This window comes from Phaseolus vulgaris, chromosome 8 (genome assembly GCF_051622355.1).
Source record: "Phaseolus vulgaris cultivar YP4 chromosome 8, ASM5162235v1, whole genome shotgun sequence".
Classification (NCBI taxonomy): Eukaryota; Viridiplantae; Streptophyta; class Magnoliopsida; order Fabales; family Fabaceae; genus Phaseolus; species Phaseolus vulgaris.
The window spans coordinates 794,650-814,603 of record NC_143505.1 but is presented as its reverse complement, the minus strand read 5'-3'; the positions used below and the strand labels follow the sequence as shown (position 1 = coordinate 814,603).

General features: G+C 32.2%; 4 protein-coding genes across 6 annotated transcripts; 3 read left to right on the top strand and 1 right to left on the bottom strand.

The window, feature by feature from the left end:
• Window positions 1–906: 906 nt before the first annotated feature.
• ZFP6 (zinc finger protein 6) lies at window positions 907–2,606 on the top strand. 2 transcript variants are annotated; one of them, XM_068632950.2, is made up of 2 exons: window positions 907–1,786; window positions 2,307–2,606. In XM_068632950.2, the coding sequence occupies exons 1-2, from the start codon at window positions 1,260–1,262 to the stop codon at window positions 2,353–2,355; spliced, it is 576 nt and encodes a 191-aa protein (XP_068489051.1). In that variant the 5' UTR covers window positions 907–1,259; the 3' UTR covers window positions 2,356–2,606. The 2 variants fall into 2 exon arrangements, with proteins under 2 accessions (XP_068489051.1, XP_068489052.1); XM_068632951.2 differs by having other exon boundaries at window positions 907–1,801; window positions 2,307–2,481.
• A 1,492-nt stretch (window positions 2,607–4,098) lies between these two features.
• LOC137825638 (Peptidyl-tRNA hydrolase family protein) lies at window positions 4,099–8,191 on the top strand. The gene is made up of 9 exons (XM_068631364.1): window positions 4,099–4,290; window positions 5,325–5,541; window positions 5,626–5,710; window positions 5,818–5,885; window positions 6,138–6,188; window positions 6,288–6,361; window positions 6,913–6,971; window positions 7,059–7,135; window positions 7,964–8,191. The coding sequence occupies exons 2-9, from the start codon at window positions 5,329–5,331 to the stop codon at window positions 8,078–8,080; spliced, it is 744 nt and encodes a 247-aa protein (XP_068487465.1). The 5' UTR covers window positions 4,099–4,290; window positions 5,325–5,328; the 3' UTR covers window positions 8,081–8,191.
• Window positions 8,192–9,501: 1,310 nt separating this feature from the next.
• Window positions 9,502–10,469, top strand: LOC137823795 (uncharacterized). Its single transcript, XM_068629069.2, has one exon. It carries the CDS (start codon window positions 9,534–9,536, stop codon window positions 10,218–10,220), a length of 687 nt encoding a protein of 228 aa, XP_068485170.1. The 5' UTR covers window positions 9,502–9,533; the 3' UTR covers window positions 10,221–10,469.
• Window positions 10,470–11,088: 619 nt separating this feature from the next.
• TRM22 (DnaA initiator-associating protein) lies at window positions 11,089–16,198 on the bottom strand. 2 transcript variants are annotated; one of them, XM_068629068.1, is made up of 6 exons: window positions 15,812–15,968; window positions 15,224–15,475; window positions 15,019–15,074; window positions 13,125–14,900; window positions 12,109–12,220; window positions 11,089–11,975 (listed from the first exon to the last, which is right to left on the bottom strand). In XM_068629068.1, exons 2-6 carry the CDS (start codon window positions 15,372–15,374, stop codon window positions 11,260–11,262), a joined length of 2,811 nt encoding a protein of 936 aa, XP_068485169.1. In that variant the 5' UTR covers window positions 15,375–15,475; window positions 15,812–15,968; the 3' UTR covers window positions 11,089–11,259. The 2 variants fall into 2 exon arrangements, with proteins under 2 accessions (XP_068485169.1, XP_068485168.1); XM_068629067.1 differs by having other exon boundaries at window positions 15,224–16,198.
• Between the last annotated feature and the right edge of the window lie 3,756 nt (window positions 16,199–19,954).

Genomic DNA, 19,954 nt, shown 5'->3' with positions numbered 1-19,954 from the left:
TTAGATCTTAATTATGGCACCAATGATGTGAAGTTGTTAATATTGAGCTAATATCTTCCTGGTTTTTGCAAGCCATGCCAAAAGTGGCCTAACACATAGTGTAGTGATTATATATATGCTTGAGCTAGATTGATAACGTATCTAGGGTTCACAGCCAAAACCTAGATACCCTTTTGTTTTATTTGCCTAAACCACTCTCACTTGTTAGGTTTTTTTCTTTATCTGATAGGACTCTCGTGTCTACTATCAATTATTTCTCAGGAAGATTAGTTTATATACATTTGAAATGTTTAACATTTATTAACAATGCATAGGTGGAATGAGGTCTGCTATTTTTATTTTTATATTTCGTAGCCTAAAAATATAAAATACAAATTGTTTCTTGCCTTTGATGATGAAGATCAATCTTCCTTCAAGGATGGTTGAGCTTTTATCATTAAAAGTCAAGCATTGTTTGTTTTGAAATTCGCAATGTTAGTCACAATTTGACCTTTTTTTTATCAACAAGAAAAAATGAATAAATATGAGTCAGTTCAGAATGGTCTAATCCTTATACATCCCGAACACCAAACAATCAGTTCAACAAAACAAAAACGATATCTCCTCTCAAGCAGCAAAATAAGCACCTGATCAACTTAAAACAAATCACTTGTTTTTAATCGAAAACATACGTACCAGGAGAGTCTAGACACCAATCTGAAAAAGGAAAAACAGGCTGAAGGAACTTTTGAAGTAACCCAAGATCAAACCTTCAATTGAACCATGAAAATATGTTTCGATGGTGGATTAAGAAGAAAAATGTATATAAACTAACATTAACCTCAATTACTAACTGATATGAGACTATTTGACATATTAAAACACAAATTACTAAAAGAATTAAAATTGAGATTACTTGTGTAGTGTGTAAACATATCATATGATGCGTGTAGCATCACCCATTTTTTTTGTCTATATTATGGCCACAACCCAACCCTAATATAATAGCTACTTCAAAAAATGATAAAATACTAAAAATGGTATACGTAAAGCTGCTTTGGTTTTCATCTCATCTGTTGAAACTTTCCCAACAAACACTCACTTGTTTCTTTTTTATTCTAAACAAATGTTTCTGCTTTCTTCAAGCATCAACTTGAACCCTTTTATAAAAGCCTCTCATACTTTGTAGTTCACACACATATCCCTGCCCACAGTTAGTGCTTAACCACATACTTTTCTGCATCATCATCTTCTTAATCACTTTTCTTAACTTCCCTCACATGGCTGAAGTTGAATACCTTGCAAAATCCACTACCCTAAAGCTCTTTGGCATCAACATTAACAAGTCCCCAGAAAATCAAACGCATCACCAACCAGCTTCCGATTCTGAGTCTTTCATGGCAAGAAAATACGAGTGTCAGTACTGCTTCAGGGAATTCGCAAATTCACAAGCACTTGGAGGGCACCAAAACGCGCACAAGAAAGAGAGACAGCTCTTGAAACGCGCTCAAATGCAAGCCGCTCGCGGCTTTGTCGCTTCGCACGTTCACAACACCATCATGTCAACCTTCTCACCACAATCTCAGCCACCTTTACCGTGGCTATGCGCACCACATGCATGGTCAAGCGACTCAGGAGTCGCTTTTGTGACTCCTGGAAGACGAGTCTATGCCACGGCCGGTGCCTCCGTCACCGATGGCCGCGGCCACCGCAATACTCCGGCAGAGATCGGTGGCTTCAACGGCGGCAATGGCAGAGGGAACGGTGGTGGTGAACGAGGGTTCGGTTTGGATTTGCATCTTAGCCTGTGAGTTATCACGAGGTGGATTCATTTTTCATCCTTTTTATTCTGAGATGTAACCAATGTAAATTTTTTATAATGTTAAAAATTATTTTTATTTGAATTGAGTAAAAGAGGAAACGGCAATCATGTCTTGTTTTCACTAGTACATATTATTTATACTTTTAAAATTCTAACTTTGCAAATATATTATTATAGACATTTTTATTTGTGAATAGTTAAGTAAAAAAGGACAAAAGGTTATTGTTAGATAATGCGTCTAGTCTGATAGTTGGTTATTTATGATTTTTTTTACCTATGTATTTAACATTATAAGAGAGCATAAGTTAAGAGATCTCAATCAATTAGTCTTAATCACTCAATTAAGACATAATCATGACTAAAGGTGCTGAGGTTACAATTTGGTCTATATATACCAAATTACGCTTTATAGAAAATATCATCTAATACACAATAAAGGAAGTACTCTCAACTCATATTTCTATACTCATTATATTTTGTTTTCTTACTCACTTGAGCTTTGCAGTGTCATCGCAGGAATAATCCCTCATTTCTCGAAGATTGAATCACTATAGTTCGAACAGATTTCGACCAACGTTGAGCTCGCAAACAGTTATCTATAAAGAAAAATGTATCAAATTATGGTGATGACTAATAGCGAATAAATTAAATAAACTTTTATTATGATAGGTTCAAAATACTATAATATCATATCAAGGATTTAACTTTAATTTAATTCAACCTTATAAAATCAGGTTGTATTCATTTATTATAAAATGTCTTAATCGATGAGATTTTCAACCTAATAAAATGTTTGTCATATAAATCAAATAATTACATAGAGTAGTGCTTATACTTTTTATTAATTGATCCATAAGAGTATTATTCCAATAAATAACTATTCTATATAATTGATTAATATTTAAACTCATTAATTTATCCCATCTTGAATAATCGATCTCAATTTGGGAGGAAGAACTAGTAAGAGACATAAAACTATCCACTGAAATATAGCACCGTTCTTTGACGGAATTCTATTAAGCGTTTATCACGTTTCTAAGAACATGCGTTGACTTTCACGCATAATTTTTTTACCTTTATATTACTCTCTCTTATGCTTGAAAATACACTAACTTTAACTTTCTAGGCCCTTCATTAACTTTATTTATTTATTTATTTATCTAGATTTTAAGAATATTAATTTCAATATTTTTAATCATTTTATATTATTAACGACTTACATTTATATATATAATAACATTCAAACTCAAAAAAAAAAAAGCTTTCATAATAATTTCTTTGTAAATTGAACCAATTATAGACCCATATATTTGATTAATTACATTAAATCGCTTCGGTCATGTTATACATCAATCTTTTTAGTATTTTTTTTTTCTTTCTATTTTTAACAGTTATAACATGAAGCAATTCAACGTTAAGTGTAAACATAGCATGTAACTCTTTTTTTGGATTTCATATGTGCACAAATTTATTTATACATATATCCTCTTTTTTTTTTATTTAAATTCCTCTCTACATTTTGGTCATCTCATATACTAATGCATCACGTTTAAATAATATTTATATAGCATTTTAGGACTTGTCACGGTAAATAATTACATATGTATATAAAATAGTAATAAAATAACACTATAAATAATCAAAGCCGTAAAACATAATAATTATTATTTTATAAATATAGATATACTCTATTTTCCTGATCTTTTACATATAGAAATTTGTATATTTAATTTCTTTTTTTATGATTTTAAGTATATACTCTACTAAATTTTATATCAAACACAATACGTACGATTAGAACATCAGTTCTATCAGCGATCTTCAAATTACGTAATTATTCAATTTGTTAATTATGAATTTAGGAATTATATTACATACTAAAAAGAATTTTCAGCACGTTGAGTTGTAGTTGTAGTCTATGTACACATATATGGATACAGACACGGACACAGAAATACATACACGTGGACACAGATTTATATATTATATAATTTTTAATTATATAAATTGAAAGTAAATATTTATTTGTAAAAGTATGTTTGAGATTCTTTTGGGAGTATAAAGATATTTTTTATGATGGGTTTAAAAGAATTTGTTTTTTATTTTTATAATCATAATAAAAATTTATACAATAAATTTAAATTTTTAAAAAATTATTGTATTTATACTTTTTAAAATTGTGTTAGAACTGTGTTAGAATTTTCAAAAATACAACAAATATTTCTTGAATTGAACACTTCATTAATAAGTGTCTTACGAGTATTAACATCATAGTTATATTTCATATAAAAGAGAGGGCTTTGATTAGGACTTGATATTTGGGAACTAGATCCAACGGCTGGGAAGGAGGGTTTATCACAGAGCGTAGGATCAGAGGAAGGGGAAAGAGAGAAGAACAACATAAGATATCCGCTAACTATTGTTTGTGTTTTGTTTTCTGATTTTGTTTTCCTTGCAATTGCAGTGGCAACTGCTACACTATCTATCCGGTGAGCACTGTCTCTGTTCACTTCCTCATTTATTTCTTTACACAGTCTTTTCATTTCCCTCAGTTTCTCCTCTTTTTTCCTGTTACTTTTTTTCATTAAATTCTGTTCTTCCGTTTCGCTCATTATTTATGGTCTTCTTACTACTTATTCGGACACATATTGCAGATACAATAATTTGTTTTCAGCAATTTTTTCTTAATGGGTCACCCTATACACCTAATTTTGTGATGATGATTTTGTAATCTTCTTTTGGTTGTAGTACAGTCTCAAACTTTAGCTCTGTTGGAAAACCTTAAGAAAGCGTTTTATGGAAGACTCCACTTTGTATAATAGGTTTTCTTCGCGGACACTGATACCGACTGTAGGGGTTTTTCCTTCTGTTCTTGCTGCCGTTTTGATTGGGAGTGCTTTGTCATGTTCATAATTTGTATTTACCAATTATGAATTTATTAGTTACTTTATGACTTCTGAAACTAGTGGTGTTGTGTATTCCACTATAGATTATACTATAAGTTCTTTTTACATACTTAAAATTTACTTCTTAATATGATACCAAAATATTTAAAACTTATCCTAACAAGAGTGTTTGTTAGGTTTATAAGCTATTTGATCATCCATAAATATATAATACTACACATGAGTTGTCTTGAGGAGGTGTTGGAGATCCTACATTCATTAGGAATTAGGACATTTCATAGTATAAAAGTGGATGTAAAACTTATCTTATTAATCGATTTTGTAAGGTTGAAATGGATTTAAAGTCCACTTCTTAATAATCTTAATATTTATGATTTATCATGAGTTGTTTATCTTGTCTATATTATCTTTAATTTACATTCATGTCGTTTTGGGTATGCATCTCTTATGAGTTCCTCGAGTTTGACAACATTGGTCCAAACAGAAGTATATAATGTTGAGGTTCTAAGTAGCTTTACTGAAAGTTGGGTTTGCTGACACCCTAGTTGTTATTGTCAATTATATGATGAGATGTTTTTTCATACTCACTGTAGATACCCTTTTTCATTTTTGGACAGATCAATGTTGCATGCAACATCTGCCCCAGGCATTTGTTTAAGCTATCCCAGGAACATTCGTCATCCTCGTTATTTGAAAACACCTTCTGTTAAAACAAGACATTCTGTGCGCTGTTCGGTATCACAGAGAAGAAATGAAGCTAGAGTGGAGTATACTCCTTGGCTCATTGTTGGCTTGGGTAATCCTGGAAACAAATACCATGGGACTAGGCACAATGTAATTTATTCAGTTCTTTGTGAAATTGCTTGAAATTGAATACACTTCTATTTGTAGTGAATCTTATGGTTTGTCCTCTGTTAGATTGGATTTGAAATAATTGATAGCCTCTCTCAAGCAGAAGGGATTAAGATGAACACAATACAGTCAAAGGCCTTGATTGGCATAGGTGCATCATCCTCAAAGCATTGATTTTATTTTTGTTCTTTCCCTCCTAGTTACAGATTTCATGGAAATTCTAACACTAACTTGTATTTTCTTCCGTGATCTGTACAGGTTCCATTGGAGAAGTACCAATTTTGTTGGCAAAGCCTCAAACATACATGAATTTCAGTGGGGAGTCGGTTAGTTTTCACCGTAAACATTGGATAGATTTTTTATACGACACACACATACTTTAGTTTTCATCACATGATAGCTTGAGAATAGACAGATACTTGTTGAAACTGATTGTGGATCAACTATCTGATTCAGTTCTTATTTGGGCATGTTGATATTCAATTAGCTATTTCCTTAAAAAATTATGGCCTTTGATCTGTTGATTTTTGTGTTTCTTTTTTGTTTCTAATTTTATCTTATTTCTAATATTCTTGAAGGTTGGGCCACTTGCTGCATATTATCAAGTACCCTTGCGCCATATTCTACTAGTATGTATTTCTTACCTTCTGTTTAATAGCAGTTAACCACAATTTTCATGTGTTTTGCAATTTTCTTATAGCCGTAAGTTTTTGGGAAATTTAACGTAGGTTTATGATGAAACAAGCCTGCCAAATGGTGTTTTAAGGCTTCAACCAAAAGGTGGTCATGGGCATCACAATGGGTAATGCTTGTTCTATTCATTTTAAGATTTTTTATATATGAGAACAGAACATGATTTCAGAAATTGGAATCATGAGTTTAGCAAATATTCTTTATGAATAGAGACTTTCTATAAACTTCTTGACATAAGATAGAAATTGAAATATCAAAACTTAAGATTACAGTGGATGCAGTAATGATGGCACATAAGGTGGGCAGAAAGCCCATTGAAATTTCTTACTGAGGAGGTGGTTTGTGAGCACAGCTTTATCACATTTTGTGTATACTCTAAGTAGAATTCTTTTGTTTGAATTCTAACTGATTGACACTTGTTATGTTCTAACGTTAATTCTCCATTTTCTTTAAACGAAAATAATTATTTGAATCTTATCACTCTAAACATAGAAAACTTGTACTTCAATGCAGTTTAATGGTGAAGGTCTGATGTAATTATCTCATATGAGTTGGATATTTTCATAGATAACAGACCAAGAACATCATCCTAATAGAAACCATTTTTGTTTTAAGAAAATGTATTTGCGAACTGACATAGCTGGTTTTGCATTGCAACAGATTGAAAAATGTGATGGGCCATTTGGATGGTTGCAGTGCTTTTCCTCGACTTGCAGTCGGTTAGTTCCTTGCCTCGGTCACCGTATAAGTTGACAATGTTTCTTCAGTTGTCTCAGCAGTATTGTATTTCAAATTTGTCTTTGTAGGAATTGGAAATCCTCCTGGAACCATGGACTTGAGAGCATTTCTTCTACAAAAGTTCAGTTCTGCGGAACGAATGCAGGTTACATCTAGTCTTCTACCAAGTGTGAATTGGTTTAGTTCTTTTTGTGATAGCATACACCTTTTGTGCTTATACTATTTGCATAATACTCTAGAATGGCGTGTTATGTCTTATAATTTATTTTGACTGGAACTTGATTTTAGAAGAGCAATCAATTCTTTTATTGTTCTAGTCAAGAAGGATGTCTCCCAACTAGATCATTCAATTTAGCTAGAAACAGTGGTTTCCAACCGAGTTGTTTTGCCTTTTTTTCGATCATATGTGTCCTTTTTATGCTTTGTCTGTTCTCTCTACCCTTCTATATCCGGTCCTGTATTCATCTTTTTCAATATTAAATTTAGCTAGAAATAGTGGTTTCCAACAGAGTTGTTCTGACTTTTTCCAATCATATGTGTCATTTTTATGCTTTACATGTTCTATCTACCTTTTGTATCCATACTGGTTTCAATCTTTTTCAATATTAAATGTTAATTTCTGGTTTAAGGCCAATTTCTGTTATTACAGCTATTATAATAATATGAAGGGAAAATAATGAGATTACTATATTGAATTTTATTATTATTTAAGATAGTTTTTGTATCGACTTTATTCCTATTAGCATCTAAAAACTACTTGACCCGATACAGGATACCACAATTATAATTGCACTGCACTTTATACTGATAAGTCTGTCAAATACTGTTTTATAACTTATGATAATTACATAACTAGAAAATGTATGAAAGGAAGTGGAAGTTGATTTTTGTGTCACTATTTTATGCTACAAATAATGTGCATTTTTTTTGTCTAATTTGAGATTTGATTAGGAATTCCTTTTTCAAATGACAGATTGATGCTTCATTGGAGCAAGGAGTTGTAGCTGTAAGAACCGTTGTGCTCAAAGGCTTTGACCAGCATGTCAATAGATTCAATTTAGGGCAAAAGTACAAGTACCATAAAGTGTAAATTCACTCCAATGGAGGAGCAAATTTAGGCTTAGATTAATCTGATGTGTATGTTAGCAGATAGCAATTATATACCTCACAAACTTATAAAAATCACCAAAAGTTTCTTTCAGATTTTACAGTTTCGAATTATAATTCAGGATATAATTATAAAATATTTTCAAATCTAAAAATATTTTGGATAATCTAATTCTGAATATAGTTTTAAAAAGTACTTTTTTATTATCTAATTTGTAGTCGTCTTAAATCAAATGAGGTTCGTGGGCTGAGACTCAATAAATTGCTATTAACATAATGGAGGATGAAACCATATCTATTGTCAATTTTAACAAAATGAGTGTAAATGTAAAAAATAAATTTATATTTAATGTAATTACTACAATAAAATTATGAAACAGAAATTAATTTTAAAGACAAAAAATAATTAATAGATATATTAATAAAATTAAATACTATTTTAAAGACTAAAAAAATTATAAATATCTAAATTAATTTCTATTATTAATAAATAATTTTTAAATTGGTATATTAAGGTTTTAGATATAAATTTTATAATTTAAATAATTAGTAGTTAAAACTTACATAGTTAATCAGATACCAATAATAGAAACCAATTTAGATATTAACAATTTTTTTTAATTTTTAAAATAATATCTAATTTAGTTAATATAGAAATTAATAATTTTTTTCTCTAAAATTAGTTTTTAAGTAATATTTTTTTAGTAAATAAAAATATTCGATTAATAATGATTCACATGTTTTAATACTAACTTAATACCTTGATCGCCTCACTTTTACAACATATAATTAAACATCAATTTTTAATATTGTTAGTGTTTTATGTTAGTAAGTTTTATTTATTATTTTATTACTTTTAGTAAATTTCAATTAACAGCTAATTCTCACTACCTTTAACACATTTCAGTATCATTGATGAAACTGTTAAAGTTGTTGGAGACACATTCATTTTTTTGCTGATAATATCTTTTTCCAGCAGTTGTTGTTATTATTATTATTATTAATTTTGTCGGACAAAAATTGGTGAAACATTATTGATTTTATCAATAATTCATCAAACAGTAAATTCTTTTTGTACCCTCTACCTTTTTTTAACTTTTTGTTGTATGTTGATTTATCCACTTTCCGTACAGAGCACGGGTTTTTTATATACCAAAAAGTGGATTATTAAATAAATAAATAAATAAAATTTCCTAATTGTCTAAGTAATAAATGTTTAATCATTTTTATATTTTTAATATAAATAAATATTTCCTATTTCCAACAAAAACGTTTATTGTGGCAATTAATAGTAATAAAAAAAGAACCTTGTATTCTCCAAGATGTGGGACCCAGCTTATTTAGAACGTTGGAGTTAGATTTATTAGACCGTTGTGAACTCAAATATTTTACTCTAACAAAGCACTGAAAAGTTCGATAAGAGCAACAAAAAGGAAATGACCCTCTTAACGAATCAACAACACAACATGGCAAAATCAGAGCTTTTCAACGTCTCTCTGCAGAAACTCACAAACCCCACAGTTGACACCATCACTCTCATGAGTCTCACCTCTGCGCAAATGCAAGGCTTCCTCATGATGGAGTTGGAGAGAGGGCCAAGATACCAAGCATACGCTGAGCTGAGGGAGAAAAAGCTTCGCATGAAGTACATGAGACAGCAAGAATATGAAGAAGAGGAAGAGGGTGTGGAAGTGGGGGTGGAAGCAAAGGTTTTGACCCCACCAAGGAAGAAGCAGGTGAAGTTTCAAGGTGGGGTGGTTTCTGGTAGAAAAGGGTCTTCTCTTGTGGCACAGTCTGTTCCTGACTTTTCTGCTGCTTTGAGGAAGGAGAATAGGAAGCCGGTGAATAGCAACATGTTACCTACTTTGATGGAGTTGACACCTCCTTTGAAGAGTTCGTGTGGTGTTTTGTCGAGTGCAAGAGGGAGTAAGTCAGCGAATGCAGGGGAGAAGAAAAGGGGTGGTGGGGTTCTCATGCCGAGGAAGAGCTATGCCAGCATTGATGAACTCAAGAGTTTGTCTTCTGCTACTGCTAATGCCATCAATGGTGAGAGTAGAGGTGGAGGAAGGAGTAGCAGGATGATCACAAGAAAGACTCTTTTAGGATACAGACAGCATGTTTGAGGAGTGTGGAAACTGCAGTGCAATGAGCTTCCTTGATTGAATCTTTGATTTTTTTCTTGATTCTTTTTTTGTAGGTTTGGTGATATATTTCTTCACTGCTCATTTCTTACTTTCATTCTTTTTGTAAGTTTCAGTTTGCATTTTTTTTTTAAATTGGTTTTGGGATACATTATGATTTGTGAGTATCCAACTGTTCATCACCATGACACTATTATAGAGAGAATAATAGTTTTAAATTCCCCTGTTTAAGGGTTTTGCTTCTTGTGTTTTGGATTATAAAAGAGTTTTTCTTTCATCAAAATAGGCTACATCTTCCAAATCATCGCTTACTGAATAATTTGGCTATAAACTGTTTATCAGACTACCAGAAATGGAGCATTCATAAACTGTTTAATCAACTCTTATTGAATCCTTATTTGGTACTTGTTGTAAATTTCATCAAGTGACTTGAAGATTTGATTGAATGTGTTAAAAACAGTGAAGGATATTGAATAAGCAAATTTCATATGATATTCAAGTGTTTATTATATCACTACCAAAAATGAAGCATTCATAAACAAACTGTTTAATCAACTCTTACTGAATTCTTATCTGGTACTTGCAAATTGTATAAAAATTGTAAATTTCATCAAGTGACTTGAAGATTGATTGAATATGTTAAAAACAGTGAAGGATATTGAATAAGCAAATTTCATATGATAGTCTTTATTATATAAGAGGGCAAACTTAAATAGATTGCAAGTAAGATTCAAACACACTCCTTGTCCAATTCACTTCAACCACTAATGTCTTATTGTCATAAAAGGCATCATTATTAACTAATATTTGGTTTGACTATCAAGGCATTGAATAATAATTTAGTGGCTAATTTACGCAAATCACAGCCATATATAACTGGAAAAAATAAAAACTTGGTCACTGGACATTATTTTGTCCACTAATTCAGAGAGCCCAAAAAAAGCCTCCATTAGAAACACCATAATCCCATTTGTACAAAAATAGGCCTTGTTAGATTACATCTCACTGAGATGTTGCATGATCAGCTAATGGAATTTTGAGTGCAGCCCACAAGATCTTCAACAACTTCATCGACCAAAATTTGAAGTATATCCCCATCTATATCAACACCAGACTCAAATGCTTCAATATCAAAGTCTAACCATTTCCCCAAGGAGTGACTCATTTCCCATTCTATTATTTCATCAGGTACCATCCCAACCATAGATAACCACTTATTGATCTCCCTCTTCACCTCTTTAGCCAACATCTCAGCTCTCATGCATAAAGGTAACTTTGTCCATGTCCTGAATCCAGAATTAAAATAAAGACTGCAGTTTGATTCTAGATATTCCACAACACAATCAAGGAGAAAACCCTTTACTTCCTTTCTCTGTTTTGAATCCTCACACCCCACATCGTTCCACGTAGCACCACTCGTCATACTCTCGAGATCATCAACGAGAAACCGATGAATTATAAGTTGTGGCCCTTCATCCTGTCTGCGATCAGTTGTAATTCCAAGCACCAATTCAGCATGCAAGAGAATATCCTTCATATGGTTCAGCTTGCTTATTGTTAATTCTGACCCAAAAGTGTGCAAACTTTCCAATGCCTTGGGAATTTGGCTGACAAGATCACTCAGTATCTCAACTATCCTCCCTTTGGTAAAGGATGTTGCAGAATCTGAAAGTTCAGTGTCATGTTCTAGTTGACCATAACAAGAGTGATTCATTGAGTCAGGGTGAAAACCATGCCCTGGAATTAAATCAAAGACCACACACATCAAATCAACATGAGAAACTTGGCCCAAAGAACAGGAATTAAATAAACTTATATACTCATCAGTTATTTTTTGACATAAATCACGTTTATTTAAACTACAGTTCACCTGAGCTTTCATCCAGACTACTGGAAGAAAAGGAAGCTTCCAAAACAGATCCAGGACTGAGATGATTACCATTGCAAGAGGTTCCTAATAACCTTTCTTGTTTTTCCCCATACTGAAAATAAAAGAAAGGAAAGATCGTGTCAGAATTCCAATTTTCCACCAATCACAGTAGAACTTAATACAATGGACCAAAAGAATATGAGAATTACAGCACAAAGTTTAGTACAGCTGATATCAGCAAAAGTACATTTTATTAGGTACAGCTGATAGCATCCATTAGTATGCTTCACTATACTACAAAAACCATGCTCCTTTTACGCACGCCACAAAGTGGTACCACCCTACTGTAGTATCAGCGTTTATCTTTTGATATGGTAAAACGAATAAAACAAAAATGATAAGCAATTTAGACTGGTAATTGGTCTAATATTTGCAGTTTATTGTACTACAATATTTGAAAGTTAGATTGGTAAACATAACACGCTCATCAATGGATTTAACATGCATGGGGTGTAAAATACAACCAGATTACGGACAGAATGTCTTGAGATAACCTACTCTGACACCGATCACCGGAACATGTACCTTTTCTAGAAATATGATTGCTTGATGTCAAAAACAAGATCCGTTGGACTAAAAATCCTTTTAATAGAACAACAGGACGAAGTCTAAACAATGATAATAAACAATATAGTAAGATACCAGACGATCATTTGATGCAAGTATAAAATAAATGTGACACCCCCTCCCCCATTGCTGCAGTCTGTCATTTATACTGACAGATAAATAGCCACAAATGCAGAATACTCGTAAACAAAAGCAAAATAATATAGAGAGACGCATTTCAAGCTGGAGTCCATCCAAATACATTTTCTTGCTCAGACTCAAGTCTGTGGATAACATTGACTACAAATTTTGCAATGAGATATTATCGACAGATAATTGATAACAAAAGCAAAATGACAAGACAATATAAATTTTGAAGCAGTGAGACAATATAAACAGAGAAGACTTACATGCAAACCGACATTATCATTAAACACATGATGGCCATCATGACAGATCAAATGCTCTGAACTTAATGCAGATATGAGTTCTTGAAGAATCATGGCACTTGATTTTTTAGGAGGAAAACCTGTAGCTAATTCTTCGTCTCTTTGAGAGGTTAATTCCTTCAATTTTTGTTCTAGAAAGGCACCTAAAGCATCAACTCTCAAGGGTTTGGGCCTTTTAATACTCTCATTGTCACTGCTTGTCTCTTCCCTCTCAACAGTTATTCCTAACTTTTGCTTCAGGGGGGAATTAAATGTAAATGACACTACACCATTGATCTTGTTGTCATTAACCTTAATAACTCTTTCTCCTTGAGCAACTTGCTTATTTTTTCCGATAGAATTGTTCAAGGAGGAAGCATTGGAGTCCCTCCTTTTGCCACACAATCCATTAGAGTGGAGATTTCTCTGTTTTGCACCAACTGAATAAACAGAACCTGTGCCTTCTAGTTGAGTGGCATTTGGGATCCTTCTTTTTCTCTCTAATGTTCTTACGTGTGACAAAGAATTATGCTGTCGATTATACGGTTTTCTCTCTAAGTCAAATTTAGAACTATCAGCTTTGGTAGGTGATCTTGTTCTTGTTCGACCACTAAGACTTCTATTCATAGATACAAAGTCTTTAGCCCCATTCATTGTACTCGTAGATGATGATACCCTTTTTACTTGCATATCGCTCATTGTAGATCCAGATGAATATCTTTCACTGCTTATCATCTGCTCTTGTGATTGAGTTTTGTGTTTTGAGGGAAAAGAAGTTGGATCATCCTCAAGGGTCCTTGATGATTGGCAAGATGAATTCCATTTAGGTAGACAATCACGGGGCATTGACATTCTTCTAACAGTGGGTTCACTCCATGATATATGTGCATTATTTTTCCCCTTCTCTTCAGAATCAAGAGATATGAGCTTTTCCTGACTTCTGAGAAGAACTACATCTCTCTCATGTCCAAGGGAACTGAATGACTTTCCCTTCTTCTCTGATGATACCATAGAAGTAGCTGTGATCACATCTGAAACAACGGGTGGATGATCCAATGGCTGTCCTCCAACCTCAAGCTTGCAGTCAACAACATCTAGCAAATTACCACAGTTTTTACAAGAGCTCTGCTCCATCAATTGCTTGCATGAGCCAGCTTCATAACAAGACTGATTTTGCACATCATTTGTCACAATGCCAGTCTTGGAAGGATACATGGAAGCAGGGTATGCTAGAGAAACTTTGGCCCTACTTCTGCTTTGCAGTCCAGGTTCCAAAATTTTAGTAGCTGCTCCTATCAACCTAGAGCTTCGAGAAGCACTCTTTCCCGAAGGAATTCTCGGGCTCTTCAAAGAAGAAGCAAACTTCGGATGATGATGATGGTGATGATACTTTCTTCCTCGCGATAATACACTCTTGATTTGGAAAGCCTCAGCTCCAAATCTAGTCACTGCCCTTCTCTCATAGGACCCGGTTTTCTGAAGCTTCTGAGGTCTTGAATCATGCTTCACAACTCCCACTTCCAAATCCATGCCTTGCCTTTCCAACTCACAATGATCACCACCCAAAGACTCATTCTTCCCATCAGCACACAAGGCTTTCTTGGATTTATCTCGCTGAGCAGTAGGAATAGATTCTAGACCCATCAATCTGGCTACTAGACTCGGAACTCGCATTTCACTCTTCTGGTCTACGTCGAAGCCATGATTTCCACCTTTCTTATTAGCACTTGGGAAACCTCCACTGTTCTCGTTAGCAATCTACATATAAAACATAGCCACAATACCCAAACGAAACAATAGTAAGCTCTAAACACTAAACAAAATATATAAAAAAAAAAAATCAATGCAATGCAATCACTCAAGCATAAAATCTTACCAAATGAATCTTGGAATTTGACATCTTTTCATCCCCCTTGAACTTTTTCGCACGAGCTGATAAACACTCAACAACAAAACCATACATCAGTCTCCACAAAGCAAGAACAATCTCTCATGTGTATGTGTGACATTTCAGGCCAAATTCATATAATACTGAATAGTATCATTACATTGTATGAACATAGATTTAAAAGGAAACTGACCAGGAGGAAGAAGCTTCTTGGAGAAGAGCTTCTTCTTGGAGAGTTTCCTCTTCCAATCGATGAGCTGAAAGAAAATGCCAACACAACCACCAGGCTTCTGCTGCACCTTCCTCTCCGTGATAGCCAAATTCTTCACCGTGGAATCATTCATTTCTGCAACACTCCCCCGGAACCACCGACACTCTAATGGAAGCAAAAAATCAAAACCACCTTCCTCAGCAAAGGGTGTGTGTGTGTATGTTCTTCTCTACTCTACATTGTTAAAACCAAAAAACGCATTCAGTTCTAAGCAAAGTCTCTCTCAGTGGTGACAAAACAAGTTCTTCACATTCCCTAGCCAAGAAAGCAAAACAAAAAAAGAGGAAAAAAAGAGAGCAGCTTTCTCTTCCCTTTAGGTACCCAGTTGCAAAAACTGACTCTCACTTATGGAAACAAAGGTACAATAATGTTATCCACAAAAGACATGGGAACAACTCTGCGCAAGCTCTGTGACAGCCACGAGAAGACTGAGGCAGAAAGCAACTGTTGGTGCAAAAAACGACACCGTCACAAGGCACACAGAAAAAGAAAAAAAGAAGAAGCAAATACCCTTCCAGGAACAACAATACAATCTACATAGCAACGTTAAATCAGAAGCAGCAACAATGCTACTGCAAAGCAAAGGTAGTGAATGAAAGGTTGTTGTTGTTATGGCTGTGAGGCGCGTGGAGATAAGAGAGTGTGTCAGGGGTGCATAGGATAAGGCGAATGAGACAACTGGGGCACCCATGCGTATGCAAGTATCGGTCAACACACCCAAAAATATTAATATTTGCATTATCGGGACAACAAACGGGGAACAGAGGTTTGGTTTGTTGGGTAACGTTGGGTCTACGTCTTTCTGCTATTCTGCGCTATGGGGGCGTCAATTCATCCCTTTTCATGCCTCTCCTTCACGCGCCCTCATTGCACTCGCCCTCTTACCTGTCATCACATATTTTCTATATTACATATAAAACCTATACATATATCCGTGAAGTGTCCAATTCAAAAAATATTTGTTGGATTCTGAAAATTTCAGTATGGTTCTAACATAATTTTTAAAAAAATACATTCATCTTTTAAAAGCTCAAACTTATTTTATAAATATTTATTATGATTATAAAAAAAAAACAAATTATTTTAAATTCGTCGTGAAAAACATCTTTTTACTCCAAAAAATAATCTGAAACATACTTGTGCACATAAATCTTTATTGTCAATTTATATAATTTATAATTATATAATATATAGATTTGTGTCTCTGTGTCCTACATTTTAAATATTATACATACTTCGTGTGCGTATCCGTGTCAGTGTCTGTGCTACATAGCATACAACTATACAGACTCGAACTCAGAGATACATATAATTTTTAAGATGTATGATACAGATTCAAGATGTAGGACACAAATCTAAATATTATATAATTATGAATTATATAAATTAATAATAAAGATTTATGTACAAAAGTATATTTCAAATTTTTTTTTTAAAAATATATTTTTTCATGACTGGTTCAAAAGTATTTATTTTTTATTTTTACAATCATAATAAAAAATTATACAATAAACTTAAATTTTTTAAAAATTAATATATATATTTTTTTAAATTGTGTTATAATTATTAAGAATCCTACTAATATCTTACTAGTATCGTACAAGTATCGATGTTTGAAATGATATATGTATCTGATACATTCGTTTCACACGAATATACCTTTTAGTAGGGTGTTTGAGTCTCCTAACATATAACATATATGATTATTACATATTTAAAATAAAAAAATTTGAGCACATATAAATTTTTATGAGTAACGATGACTATTTATGTTTTGTAGAAGTAACTATTATGAAGTAAAAGGTTGAGATGAAAAAGAAAGAAAGATGGAGAAAGGACACGTGAGTTTTGGTGGAGCCATGTTGAAAGAAGGGCAAAACAGTAACAGAGGTAAATATTGTGTGTGGTAGTGAATAAAGTAGTGTGGTCACAAGAAGCGTGCGTGAAAGTGAAGTTCTATGGAGTGACCAATCATATCATCGTTGTTCTTACCACTGTTCTTATATACTAATTGGATTCCACCATTTATCTTTTACGATGTTAGATTTAGACTGTACACAAATCTACAATAGATTCACATTAGATTTTGTTTCAATCCATAATCCAATTACAACACCCCATAGACCAAACATCTTTTACTAGTTAAGATTATCAACAGTTTATATATATTTTTTTAAAATATTGTCATTGATATTTCAGAATGTTTATTCTTATTCGGTTGAATGTTTGATCTGGTCGTAAATTACCTTATATTCTGACTAGTGTATTGATCATTTGATTTGTATAAAATTTATTAAATGATGTTTTTGCACAATTTTATTATTATTAGGAGGTCAAATTTTTCTTTTTCGATTGCATAAGAGGTTCACACTTATTTTGTTTGTCTTGTTGATAAAAAAAAATTATCAATTTGTATATTTTTTTTTTCCTTAACTCACTAAAATACTTTTTAAGAATATAATCGTCATGAATTTTTAAATTTTAAAAAAGAAAAATCTAATTAAAGTCTATTCAAAGAAAAATTTGTTGAAGTTATTTTCATATAAATATTTATATATATAAGTAGATTTTTTTAATAAGAATATATTATAAATAATGTTTCATATAAGTCATGTTACAAATCTAGTTCACCGTATCTATGTAGGTCAACCACTAAAAGATATAGAAAAGCGTAGTATCATTAAAGCAAATATAGCTTTCGGAGAAAAGTAAATATTTCAAACTCTTTCATGCAATAATAGCTTCCAAATTTTTTATTTTATCACATTAATCTCTTACACTTATAAAATTTCTAATTTATTTTTTATTTATTTATTTTCTTTGATTCAAACGTTTTTTAGTTCTTTATTTTTCTTAGTTTCCCATCCAAACAAAATTGATTACACTTATTTCAATCTCGAATTTCAAATAGTATCAAATAAAATATGATTAGGATGTAAACATATAAAAAAATAATTACAATCATATAGTAAGAATAACTAAAAGAAATGAAAAAAAATGACATGCAATATATTATTCATTTGTTTACTAATAGTAAAGATGAAAGATGGACTGAGAACATTTGTACACTTTATAGTAAAAATTTCCTTTATATAAGAACACAAAAGAGATTTGTAATGACTTCCATAAATTTTAAGTTACTTTAAAATGATTAGTTCATTAATTTATTAAGGATTTGTTAAGTGATATTTTTTTAAAAGAAAACATTTTTTATATCTTCTTTTATAAAACTTATTTAACCCATTTGTCATTTTTTATGGATAGTTATATTTTCAACTCATTTATTAAAAAATGTATTATATTTTCATAAATTGTTTTCCTTATTTATCTATTTATAAAAAAATCTACAATTTCTCTCGCTAATTTTATTGTGCTTATTGCTTTAAAAGACCCAATTAAGGTCTTACCTATTGCATTATGCTCATATAGCATAATCTTTTATGCTCCATTGATATTCTGTTTACACATATAACATATAGATAATGCAAGCGAGTGATTTGAACAATTTGAAATTTCTCAATTGAGATTGAAAGAAGTTTTTATATCATATTTAAAAAAGCTTAGTTCTGGATATTACAATTTATGTAAATCTTTCTTTTAATTTTTGAATTAGGTAAAAAACACAATTTAGACATGTATAACTCCCATTTTATATACCAGCCATGATAAAGAAATAACAGAAGAGTTTAATTTTTTTCCTTCAAAAGTTTTTCATTATTTTTTCTTTTCTATGTTTTCGATCAGAGTTGAAATCAATAGATCGATTGTCTTCATTCTCGATCAGTCGGTCTACATTTTTCTCTTTCTTCTTGAAATTGTCTTCCTGTTCTCCTTTCACTTTTCTACTCCTCGTCTTCGTAAACTTCAAGCTCAGATGGTATCTGTAAAAAAAATCCGACATTCAAGTGAGATTTCGATGTTTGACACTCGATGATTTTAGTACTGAATGATGATGACATACATAATTTTTGAAATTTGTGCCTATCATGGGTCTTCTGTTATTCAGCCTTATTAGGATTTTAGGTCATGATTAAGAATGTATTATCTGATGTTTGACCACTGATAAGTCTTGTTAATCTTTTGTTTAGGTATAATGATTTTAGTCATGTTGGTCGACCTTAACCGGATGTTGGGTCTCCAGATGTCATATGATCCAACCGATTCCCCCCATATATATATATATATATTATTGTCATGTTGGTCGACCTTAACCGGATGTTGGGTCTCCAGATGTCATATGATCCAACCGATTCCCCCCATATATATATATATATATTATTTTTTTGTATTTAAAGATGTTCTTATCAAACGTCATGTCATCTAATTCTGATGAATGAAACTAAGAGTAGTTATTGATTGAGAATATGAGTTAGTTTTTGTGAGTGGTGGCTGTTATAATCGTTATTAACTTGACATTCATGCTTAGATTCTGAGTAATATGGAGACAGAAGAGGTGTAGTACTGTGTCTGTTGTACTAACATATGAATAAGATATCACATGGTGTTGGTCTTCAACTTGGGTGACAAGACTTTATGACCTGTTTGCATCAAAAATTGGATTGAAGAAGATACATACACACATTGTTTCTCATTCTGCAACCATGTCTTCTTCTTATTTCTTTCAACCAATATTCTACTATCAAACACTATTTT

Coding starts and splice junctions, on each gene's coding strand:
- ZFP6 (XM_068632950.2), top strand. CDS start 1,260: ATGGCTGAAGTTGAATACCTTGCAAAATCCACTACCCTAAAGCTCTTT. Junction 1,787..2,306: donor TTGGATTTGCATCTTAGCCT/GTGAGTTATCAC, acceptor TGAGCTTTGCAG/TGTCATCGCAGGAATAATCC.
- LOC137825638 (XM_068631364.1), top strand. CDS start 5,329: ATGTTGCATGCAACATCTGCCCCAGGCATTTGTTTAAGCTATCCCAGG. Junction 6,972..7,058: donor TTTTCCTCGACTTGCAGTCG/GTTAGTTCCTTG, acceptor TTGTCTTTGTAG/GAATTGGAAATCCTCCTGGA. Junction 7,136..7,963: donor GTTCTGCGGAACGAATGCAG/GTTACATCTAGT, acceptor TTCAAATGACAG/ATTGATGCTTCATTGGAGCA.
- LOC137823795 (XM_068629069.2), top strand. CDS start 9,534: ATGACCCTCTTAACGAATCAACAACACAACATGGCAAAATCAGAGCTT.
- TRM22 (XM_068629067.1), bottom strand. CDS start 15,374: ATGAATGATTCCACGGTGAAGAATTTGGCTATCACGGAGAGGAAGGTG. Junction 12,221..13,124: donor ATGATAATGTCGGTTTGCAT/GTAAGTCTTCTC, acceptor TTTTATTTTCAG/TATGGGGAAAAACAAGAAAG. Junction 11,976..12,108: donor TAGTCTGGATGAAAGCTCAG/GTGAACTGTAGT, acceptor ATTTAATTCCAG/GGCATGGTTTTCACCCTGAC.